The sequence below is a fragment of the Pteropus vampyrus genome, unplaced genomic scaffold (genome assembly GCF_000151845.1).
Source record: "Pteropus vampyrus isolate Shadow unplaced genomic scaffold, Pvam_2.0 Scaffold717, whole genome shotgun sequence".
Classification (NCBI taxonomy): Eukaryota; Metazoa; Chordata; class Mammalia; order Chiroptera; family Pteropodidae; genus Pteropus; species Pteropus vampyrus.
This window is the reverse complement of record NW_011889498.1, coordinates 32,140-42,995: the sequence shown is the minus strand read 5'-3', so window position 1 is coordinate 42,995 and position 10,856 is coordinate 32,140. Positions and strand designations below refer to the sequence as shown.

The following is a 10,856-nucleotide window of genomic DNA, read 5'->3' as shown; positions in this document are numbered from 1 at the left end:
GCGTCGGGGCTGGCGGTCCTGAGGGTGCCGTGTCTGGGGGCGCCCAGGGTCTGGGGGGTGCTCGCGACACCAAACCCGAGGCCAGAGCCACCCTCTGCATTCACTTAAATGTCCTCTTTTTTAACTGGTGAAATGCACGAAACAAGCGTCACCATCTTTTCTGAGTGCACAGGTCGGTGGCGTTAAGTCCACGGTCACTGCTGTGCTGCGTCACCAGCGTCCACCTCCAGGACGCCTGTCATCTTGCAAAACCGAGGCCTGTCTCCCTTGATCAGGCCCCTCCCCTGCCCCGTGCCCTAGGACCTCGCTGCCTCTGGTCACCCTGCTACGTGTGGCCCCACGGCACCCGTCCCGCTGTGAGCCGACATCCCTGAGGCTTGTGCAACTGTGGCGGTGTCCGTTCCCGCCCTGAGGCTGGATCGTGCTCCCGTGTGGGGGGCTCACGCCTGCTTGTCGCTTGTCCCTTGTCCCTGGATGGACGCGAGGTTCCTCCAGCCCCCGAACGTCTTTGGCCCGTTTGGGCTGGGAAGCATTGCTTGCAGCAGAGAGCAGCCTCGGTGACACGGGATCCTTGCTCCAAAGCCGCTTCTGGCCTGGCAGGGCGTGGGGTGGATGGTGCCGGCCGCGGGCGGGGCTGAGCGTGCAGGATGGCGCTGGGGAGGCGCAGGGCTGGCAGGGTCCCCTCGAGAGCCTTCTCCGTGCTGACCACAGAAACCCCAAGAAAGCGTCTCCCAGGCCGAGGAACAAGCTGTGCAGCTGGCTCGGGGAGCAGCGGCAGCTGGAGCGGGCGGTGCATGGACGACTGGCATTCGCACAGGCCAAGGGGTAGACACATGACACGCTGCCCACGCCGAGCCGGGACCTCGCCCGACTGACCCTGCGTGGGTGGGAGAGCTGGGCGCCCGGGACAGACGAGATGCCGCCTTCGGGCACAGGTCCACGCACGCTCGGCTCTCCTTTAGAAGCTGGACTGGGGCCTGTGGTCACGGCCTCGAGGCTCCTAAGGAAAGACCACTTCGGCCTGGGGGCGCAACCCACGGACACTGAGGGGCGTCTTTTCCCCCACCATGAGGGTGCCCCCTGGAGCCCGTGCAAAGCGAGGCTGCGGGGTGCTCCCAGAATCCTGCAGCTCTGTTGAGGCCGAAGGACCATCTGCTGAGAGGATGAAGGGACATGCGTCCGAGGCAGGCCTGCTAGCAAGACTCACCCGTGAGCCTCCCCCACAGCCACTGGGACACTTGGTGGCCAAGGGACCGTCCTCCCCTCGTCTCTGAAACCGGGGGCTGCTGTTCCCAAGGCACCCTCTGCACCCAGGTTCTGAAGCCGGGCCCCACAGCGGTGGCGTCCTCGCCTGTCCTCAGTCACCTGTGGCACGCGGGACGCAGTGCGCGTGCCCTGGGGGGGGCTGGGGAAGGGTGGCCCCCGCATTTCACGCTGTGCTCTCACGGTGCGAGCCCGCAGACTCGGGGTGCGCCTTCTCGGAGGGTGCAAGCCCCGTTACAAGCAGCACCGTTGCTTGTGAGTCCCGCCCGTGCGGGCGCCCCCGGGCATCGTGGGAAGCTGGGCCCTGGGGTGGACGGGCGCTGTCTGGGCTTTCTGGGGGGTCGGACCGGGTGCCCAGCGGCGAGGTGCGGCAGTCAGCACGAATCGCAGGTGGGCCTGACCGCGGACAGTCCCGAGGCCAGACACCAAGGCCGAGGTGTCGCAGGGTTGGTGGCTCCTGGGCGCAGATGTCACCTGCTCCCTGTGACCTCGCGTGGCTCCCTCTGTGTCTGGTCCTGACTTCTGCTCACAAGGACACCCGTCCTATCAGCTTGGGGTGCAGGAGGGGCCCTCGCTCCCCTTCAAACTCGTCTTCCAAGACCCACCTCCAACACGGCTGCACCGCGACAGGCGAGAGGAACCCACGCAGGGAGCCGTGACCCTGTGCACAGCAGGACGACCCTCGGGGTCGTCGGCAGGTCCTGCCGGATGGGACGCGAAGCGCACTCGTGGCTGCCAGAGCTGAGAGGACACCTGTGGACTGTCCAGTCGTGCTGAGCCGGGGAGGACGGCCGTCCACGTGGCTGGGGCGGAGCTCCAGGGGGTCCCCAGTGACCGCAGGGGCCGCAGCCTCCACCATCCCCGCCAGGACGGCTGGTCTTGTTGCTACGGGGCTGCTCGGGGGCTCCCGGGCACCCCACTGAGCCCCGCGCTCCCACAGCCAGGCCGACTGGTCTGACGGACGCAGAGCGGTTGCCACTCTCGCTCCCTCGCGGCTTCTGCTGTCCCGTAGGGCAGTGCCGGTCGTGGCCTCGCAGGCCCAGCAGGGCCTCTCCCAAAAGGTTTACGGGACCCAAGTGAGCGAGGGAGGAAAAGACGGGGCACGAACCAGGAGGGCTGGAGGGAAGGCAGGAGGCCGGCGGCCAGGCCATGTCCTCGATGGCCCGTGGGGCGTACGCCCGGGGACGCGGGGCTCTGTGCCAGCGCCAGAGAGCAGATCTCGACGTCACGGCTTTTAAATCACAGACGTTTCTAAATTGTCCTGAACCCTGCTTCGTTAGGCACGTGGACTTGTTTTGGAAGGGGTGACAGCGGGAGCCAGAACAGCTGCTCGGTGCTGGTGTCTGCCCGGCGCCGCGTGAGCACACGCCCGTGTCACCTGGCTGCACCTTCCCGAGGGGGTCCCCTCCCTGGGGACCAGGAGGTGAGATCGAGGAGCTGGTTCGGAGGCGGCCGACTGGCCTCCACTCGGACGCTGTGCTCCCCCCACGGGGCGCCCTTGCCCTCGCCCGCAGGGAGATGCAGAAGCCCGAGGCCTGGTCAGTCATGTGGCCTGCCGGTGCCCCAAAGGGACAGATGCGTCCCCTCTCCCGGAATAAACCACCCCAAACTCGCCTCAGCCCTGGAACTGGAAAAGCATTTCCATCCTGACCCTGCATCTGACACGAGGGGCCCAAGGGACACAGGGGCCTGCGGGGCACCCCTGTTGTGCACGAAGTGCAGGGCACCTATGCACACACCTGTCCACCGCCCCCCGCTGGCCATTCCAGGGCCCCAGGGCCCCAGGGCCCGGAGGCAGAGTCTCAGGCTGGAAGGAGCGCGAAGGACCCACCGAGCTGGTCCTTCGCCAGCAAGGCTGACCGCGAAGCACCCAGGCGCTCCCCTCTGGAAGCTCCAGTGACAGGTGAGCAGGTCACTTGGTGACATGCACGTGTGACATGCACGGGCTGGTGTGGAGCCCCCCCACCCCGGCAGTGGACTGGACACGGGAACGCGCTGTGAGTCCCAGCCTGGCTCCTCACCGCGCCTCGGCACTGGGGAGTTCAGAGAAATCCTTCCCGGGGGGGCCCTGTGTGCGGCGGGGCGGGGGGTGGAGCGTCATCGCAGGCGCAGCCCAGATGTGGAGGAGACTGCTCGCCCCAGGACCGGGCAGGCTCATTTTCTGGTTTTAGCAGAAGAATGTGCTCTGGGAGCAGCGGGCGGGGGAAGCCGCACATCTGCAGGCCAGGCTCCCCCCTCCCCCCGCAGTGGGCCGGCAGACAAAGCTCCTCTCTTCTGCAAAGGCCCCCAGGCGCTGGGAAGGGGTGCCTGGCCCCCGACTCTCAGGGACCTGAGGGCTGTCGCCAAGTGACAGGGATGCTGGGAAGTCGCCCCCTCCCCCGCCCTCCTCGTAGTCCAGTCGGCCAGCTTCCTCCCAGCTTCTGCTGGGCTGGGATCCGGGGCCCACCTCGACCCCTCCCCCACCACCCGAGATCAGGTTTCCGCATGGGCTGGGGTGGGGCCAGAGGCTGTGGGGCAGGGACTCTTACCTGAGCACCCTGGGGCGCTCGTCAGTCCATGGAAGGGCCCCGGAAAGTCGTGGGCAGGGCGGTGTCGCTCTGCGGCCCGTCCCTTGGGGCCCTGAGCGCTGAGTGGCGTCCCCCACCCACCCAGGCTGGGCGACTCTGGGTGTCCTGGGGGCTGGGGCAGGAAGCCAGCGGCCCCTCCCGGGAGGCCCATTCAGAGAGGGTCGGAGGAGGGGCGGGGCTGCGGCTGGGGGCCGTCCCGCCCCCCAGTCCCGCCCGCCAGTCCCGCCTGCCAGTCCGGCCTCCAGGCGGTGGCCCCGCCTCGCCCAGCTGGCCTTGCCGCCTGGGTTTCCTTTCCCCGTTTTGCTTCGCCCCCTCTTCCCTCCCCCACCCCCTTTAATCTCCTGCAAACGCCCAGCTGAAACCTCCTTCGGTCACCAGAGGGATGAGCAGCTGGCACAGCAGAGGCGGCCACCCCGTGGAGAAGGGCACCCAAGCAGCCTCGGGAGGCTACTCAGCCCAGGACCTGCCCCCCGAGTGCCAATTCCGTCAAAGACAGACCCCGATTCCCTGGGGCCCAGCTCACGGAGAAGCCTCCAGCAACAACCACAGTCCCAGGGCAGCCCTGCCCGCACCCCGCAGGCCAGGGTCCGACCCTGTCCCCTCCCCCTGGATGGCGGCATCACCTCTCAGGTGGCCCGGCCACCACCCTTCGCTCCATCGCCCTGCCCAGACCCCGTCTGCGGAGACTCATCTGCAGCCCCTGAGCCCGTGCGCCTGGCAGCCGGCGGGTGTGAGACCCCCGCTTCCCGCTGCTTCTCTGCTGTCCCCACGACGGGGGAGGGGCTCGCGCGCACTCCGAAGCCCACTGCAACGACCCCCATTCTCACAGGACCGGGACACGATCGCCCTCAGTCGAGTGGAGGGATGCGCTTCATTCCCCACGGCCCGAAACACACCAGGACCGAGTCCACGCAGCAGAGAGAAGGGCTTCGCACGCACGGGGCCTTCGCCGCTGCCATTCACGCACCTTCCCTGGTCTGTGCGGACGCATGCTGTGAGGGCTGGGCCCCTCCCGCCTCGTGGGCCGGGCACAGCCCCCCTCACCGCCAAATCCTAGCCGGATGCCACTTCCCCTTGAAGTCCTGCCAGATGGGGCCCACACCCGCCCCTCCGAGGCTGTGCCCCTTGCCCTCAGGCCCGCGCTGGGTCCCACACACGAGAATGGGGCCTGCGTGTGCACGCGGGGCAGCTGTCAGCACGTGCTGTGGCCACACCGGCAGCTGCCCCTGCCCAGCAGCGGCTCGGGCCCCAACTCGCCCAAGGTGCACACCCCTCACCCGGAGAGGGCGGCATCCCGTCCTCCCGGCGACCCGGGAGATGCCCCCCCAGGCAGCAGGGGCCTCATGTGCTGGTGTGTGCGCCTCCAGGGCACCGGCGTCTGCAGGAAATGCCCACCCCGCCCTGGCGGGCTCAGCACAGGGAGGCTATCCTCGCCCTGGACAGAGAGGAAGGCGCCTGTCCAGGCCCAGGAAGGGCTGTGACAGACGGACGGACGGCACTCCCCAGGGCTGGTCCTCCCCTGGCGGGTGGATGCCAGGCCCGGTGCTTCGGGCAGCCCAGGCGGGCGGGGCAGGCAGGGCCCGCTTCCTGAGAGGCAGCCCAGTGCTGTGGGTGCAATGTCCACGTGTAGGGGAGGCCCGGTGGGCACTCCGGACACTCAGGACCTTCCGCAGGTCTGTCTGCTTTGCCCCTCCCCCGTGGCTGCAGCTAGGGGAACGAGGACCCCAAGGGACTGCGACTCTGCCGGCGACGTGAAGAAACTGTCCCCTGACACTGTGCCGCCCCACCTGGCACTCGGAACTGAGCCAGCCAGAGAAGAATGCCCACGTGCCCACTCAGCTGGGCCCCTGGCAGGGTCAGCACGGAGCCCCAGGGAGTCACTGTCCCCTCCCACCCTGTGGGCCACGTGCCATCCGCGTAGGGCAGAGGCTTGGAGGGCCCTTGGGGAAAAGTGAAAACAGGCACCCTGGTGACCACTTCCGGAGAGAAGGACGTACTCACCGGGGCCACCTGCGCTTCCTCAAGGCAGTCCGGCTGCCAGGGGCCACCTGCCCGCCATGCTGTCCTCCCCAGAGGCAGGCAGAGGCCCGAGCTGCAGGCTCTGGGCTCCTGGCCACCACACCCCAACCTGCACCGGGCCGAGGCCAACGGCTTCTCTAAGCTCGGGTCAGGGCGCAGTTCTGCCCCACGGCTTTGGAGATACTTCGCTGAGTGAGGGGGTCTGGAATTTAAGTTCTTAAGACTGAGACCGATCTGCGGACACTGTTGCGCGTGCAAACCGACCATCCCCAGCACCGGGCCAGCACGGCCACGTCGCTTTGCTCCAGGTTACACGCAGCCGCGTGAGCTTCTGCAGGTGTGCGGGGCTGCAGAGGCCTGGACCCACGCGGGCCGGTCGCCGGGTCCCGGGGTCCACCCCGCCACCCACGGGACCTGGAGCCAGGATGAGAGCGGACGCCTGGCAGCACACCAGAATGTCCCCACGCTCACATTCGGGACGGTCTACCAGAGGGGGGTGAAACGAGCTGCTGAACACACGAGAAGCAGGAGGCCTGTGCACCAAAGCGAGCAGAGGGCGGGTTCACGGCGGCCCCGTGGACGAGGTGTCGGCCAGCGCGGCTCATCGTGGCCGGCCACGCCCGCCCACCTGGCACTTCTCAGCAAACTCGTGCCTGCGTCCTCGTCCCTGCTCTGGGGTGGGGTGCAGCAGTCACCACTCCACACCCGTGGCCGGGCGCCAGCCACCGCGGGGCACAGGTCGGCGTGCAGAGCAGCGCAGGGACATGGCTGTCCCGTGCATGTCACAGATACCGCGTGCCACACGCACATGGACTCTCTGGAACACACGTCAAGAGGCCTGCCTCTCGGGTCTGCCCACGCGAACCCGCCAAGGCTCTGTGAATGTCACGCGCATCACGCGCGTCACACCCTGCACAAACGGGCTTTGATTGCCGTTCTAAACGCTCTCATTAGACGTTCGTGAAATTTCAAAAGGGAAACGAGTCGGGTACGAGAAGCGGAGGCCCGGCCAGCACCGTGCGACGCGTCACGCTTCAAAGACTCCCCCTTCAGGATAAAAAGCAAAACTAAAGCATCACCCCAAAGTGATCTCCCCCCCTCCCTCCCCCTGGACCCCCTTTGCTCTCGCCCTCCCGGAAGGCGTCACCCCCGCGGCTCTGAGACCAGCCCCCGGCCGGCCCTGCGGAGCCTCCAGTGCCATTAGGTCAAAAACGGTCCCCTCTGCTCCCGCTGCTGGGACGTCCCTCGTGAGCGAGTGTGGGTTCTGCCAATGCTTTGTTTTGCATCTAGGAAATGCTCGTGTAACTGTCCTTAGCACCACGTCGACAGGGTGACGGGGTTCGGCTGTCACACCTGCGTCGTGCCCTGGGATAAACCCCCTCGGCCATGACACGGGGTCCTTTCCCTGTGTGACCGAACGTGACCTGCTCGTGCTGTGTCAGGGATCTTCGTGTCTACGTTCGTAAAGGCTAAAAGTCCACAGTTCTTCACTGTCTTTGTCTGTTGAAAACGAAACTGCTATGCACGCGTGCACAGGTGTGCGTGTGACGGAGCCTCCCGCCCCCTCCCGCACCGGGGTCTCCAAGGAGCCCGGCCCCGGTGTGTTCGGACCAGATCGACCCGCCGGAGGGCCGGTTCTCGTCCGCGCCCGCCATCGTCGTGGCCGGCTGGGCGGGCGGGGCAGAGTCCCGTTGTCTGCTTCCATCCGAACGATTAAAGCAGAGGAACGGAGCCCTGGCCGCGTCTGCTGAGTCTGTGCCCGACGGCGCTGGACCGTGTCACGCCCGGTTCTCGTGACGCATGGGCGGATGCAGTGATGCCGGCACGGTTTCCCCACCCTACACGTCCGTCCGGCCTGCTAAGCAGGCTCTGAGCTCGAAGGGAAGGCTGCGGGCCGCGCCCACGAGGACGCTGGAGGACGGCCCGTCCGTTCGGACGCGGGGCCCTGGTCTCCCCGGAGACGGAGGGAAACGGAGCTGGCGGTCCCCACCACCACTGTGGGCCGCGAGTCCAGTGTCTACGGGGCGGGTCCAGTGTCTTCTTTCAACTCTAAGTAAAGCTTCACGGGGCCGTAAAGCACCGACGCTCGGCTGCTGAGACCACCGTGGCCCTTCCCGCAAACGCCGCTCGGCAGACGCGGGGCACAGCTGATGCCAGGCCGAGGGTCAAGGCCAACGCCGACCCAGCGGCTCTGTCCCCGCTCCGTCCCTGGCGACGGCCACCCTCACGGACGAGGACGTGTCTCCACACAGGAGGACACCCAGAGCGGATGCAGGGGGCGGGTTCTTACCGTGAGCCGCGTGGTACAGGCGGCCGGCGCTGCCCACCTGCGGCCCGGGCGGGCTGGACGGGAGGTGACGCGGGGGCGTGGTCACTGCGAGAGAAAGGCGGTGAGGAGCCGCTCCGGGCCCTCGCTGCGGGAGGCGGGGACGCCCACGGCGAGCTCCGCGTCCTCCTTACCGTACGGCGTTGCCGGCGACACGGGGGATGCCCGGGCGGAGGCCAGCGGCTCACGGCCGCTCCTGCGCGGGGAGAAGATCCTGCCGTCGACCCCGTCCAGGTCTGCGGGGTGCGGGGCGAGCACCATCTAGAAGAGACACGCGGGGGGTGGGGGCGTGGTCAGGGCAAGGCCGCTCCAGACAGCGGGGCCCCGGCTGGCCCGAGTCAGCCGCGTCTGGACGTGGGGACAGGGAGCCCGGTGCCTGCCCACAGCACGGCCACCAGTCCTGCTCCCAGCCAGGTGACCTGGACAAAGCGCCACGACCGCTGACGGGTGGGCTGGCAGCCTGCACGGGGCATGGGGAGGACCCTGCGGCCTTCGGTGACAACGGCCACCGTCACAGCTGCTCACGCACACACCGTGACCAGGCACTCGGGCGCAGCAGGCAGGAAGGACGACTCCTGAACCTCCACACTGCATCGAGACCCCGAGTGACCCTTCCTGCCTGTGCTGGTCCAGCTTTGCCACCTCAGGAACAAATAAAACCCTGATTCGAGAGGCCTCTTTGTCTGGGGCCCGCCTCCCTGCAGCTCTGGTCCAAAGCCTTCACCACGGCTCCCGGAAGATGCTGGCACGTCCTGCAGGGCGGCGCATCCACGCTGACCGTTCCGTCCCGCTTCCCGCGGGGACCCCAGGGGTCTGGATGGGACGTCTGCCTGCCCTCTGCTGCTGCTGTCCGCCCACTGAGCCCCAGCGACCCGCAGCCCCACACAATGGGTCAGAGCAGAGGCTCAGGCAGCCGCGTGACCGGGGAGTCCCTCCACCACACCTGCCTTTTGGGGAGGAACCGCACCCGTGAGCCAGGGGCGGGGAGTACATGAGGGGACTGCAGCTGGGGACAGGGCTGGGGTCAGGCCTCAGGGCGGTGACCGTACCTCTTTGGCGTCTGCTGGGGAGAGGGAAGCCGCCAGGCCCGGGGCCTGCTCCACGCCGGGAGCCTGCCCCCACCCGCACCTGGGGAAGGCAGGTGGGCCCCCTGCATCATTGTCGTACTGCCCCAGGCTCAGCTTCCGGAAACTTCTGACCAGCGGCTCGTCACCTGAGGAGCCTGCGAGAGACACGCAGGCTGCAGGCGCTCTGCGGCCTCGACTACGAAAGTCCTCAGTCGTTCCCACTTCCAGGACGTCGGCTCCACCCCCCGAGGAAACCCCAGCCCCAGCCCCCGGCAGCCGGAACCCACGTCCAGACGTGTCCTGTGGGTGGACTCGCGGGACGTGTGCCCTCCGGGGTCTGCCACCCGCCAGGCTCACGCTTGCTAGGCTCGTCCCGTTACGGTCTGAGCTGATCTCTGTCCGGTCCCTGCCCCCAGCCCCAGTGCCGGCCAGGGCGGGGCTCTGCCCACCTGGGTCCCGGTGCGGGGGACGCCACCCGCACAGGCAGGGGCTTGAGGAACACAGGACGGAGGACGCTGCCCCAGGGTGGACTGGCCCCGTGCCCGCCGTGGGCCCAGGGAAGACTCTCGGCGGTTATGTGACAAAGAGAAAGAGCCCAGCTTGTCCCCTGACGGCGCCTGTGACTCCGAGGTCTGAGTCTTGTCACTCCTGTCCCTCCTCAGGGCGTCAGCGGTCACCCTCGGGGCCAGAGGCTGGCACTCTGCTCTGTGACCACCAGCGAGGAACCAAGTCCTCAGACATGAAGCCCTGCTCGAGCCGCGAGCGCGTGCCCGGCCACTCAGATGCCCTGCGGCCCGGTGTGCAAGCCGCTGCTGCCCGCCTTTTCCCCGCGTGCGAGGTGCACACGCGCCCCACCCCGGTCCTCGGACGGGAGGGGCCGGGCTTGCTCGCCGCACACGGCGGTGCCGGACGCGCCAGTGGTGCCTCTGCCGAGGGGAGGTCCGGGGGTTTTGCGGTTGGCCCCCCGGCTTGGGGGGTTTTCTTGGGGTTGGGGGGGGTGGGCGGGGCAGCAGCCCCCACAGTGCGGAGCTACACCACGGGCACCTAGTCCCTGGGACCCCGAGAGCAGTGACTTTGGACTCAGAGGTGGGTCTGAATTACTGACGCGGGTGGCTCGCCAAGGACCGACGGTCCCAGACGAGTCCGTGGCTGCGACACAGGCTGCCACGTGAGCCCCCGACTCCCTCATCAGCCCCCCGCTCCCGCAGACACTCGAGGACACTTCGTGGGTTTCGAAAGCTGCCTGTTGAGGAACAATGACGACTCTCGACAGGGAGAACGCTCAGTCGCTCTGTCCAGTGACGAGAGGCGCGTGACCCCCTTGGGCGCCCTACCTCTCCACCCTGCAGGCGCCCTCGGCTGCCCCCGGGCAGAGTCCAGGCTGGGCATGGCCCTCTGTGCCACACAGCCAGTGACAACCTAGCGAGAGCCAGACTTGGTCCAAGTGGCAGGAGAGGCAGGGACCCTCTGGGACAGTTCCGCCCCTCCTGACGCCCTGCCCCCCGATCCTAACAACTGCACCCCCAGACCCAGCGTCAGGACATCGGCCCGGGAGGCTCACGGCCCCCTCACCAGCGGCAGGGCAGAAGGCCCTAGCTGGGCACGTGCCCGCCC

At 68.0% G+C, this 10,856-nt stretch overlaps 1 protein-coding gene across 1 annotated transcript in view; it reads right to left on the bottom strand.

The window, feature by feature from the left end:
• LOC105309328 (tensin-3) overlaps positions 1-10,856 on the bottom strand; it is a 57,938-nt gene that overhangs the window by 19,095 nt on the left and 27,987 nt on the right. The window contains exons 10-13 of the mRNA XM_023526142.1: positions 9,225-9,397; positions 8,310-8,436; positions 8,140-8,223; positions 5,618-5,770 (exon numbers count right to left, since the gene is read on the bottom strand). Coding sequence (XP_023381910.1) covers positions 5,618-5,770; positions 8,140-8,223; positions 8,310-8,436; positions 9,225-9,397 — 537 coding nt within the window. The remainder of the gene's footprint in view (positions 1-5,617; positions 5,771-8,139; positions 8,224-8,309; positions 8,437-9,224; positions 9,398-10,856) is intronic.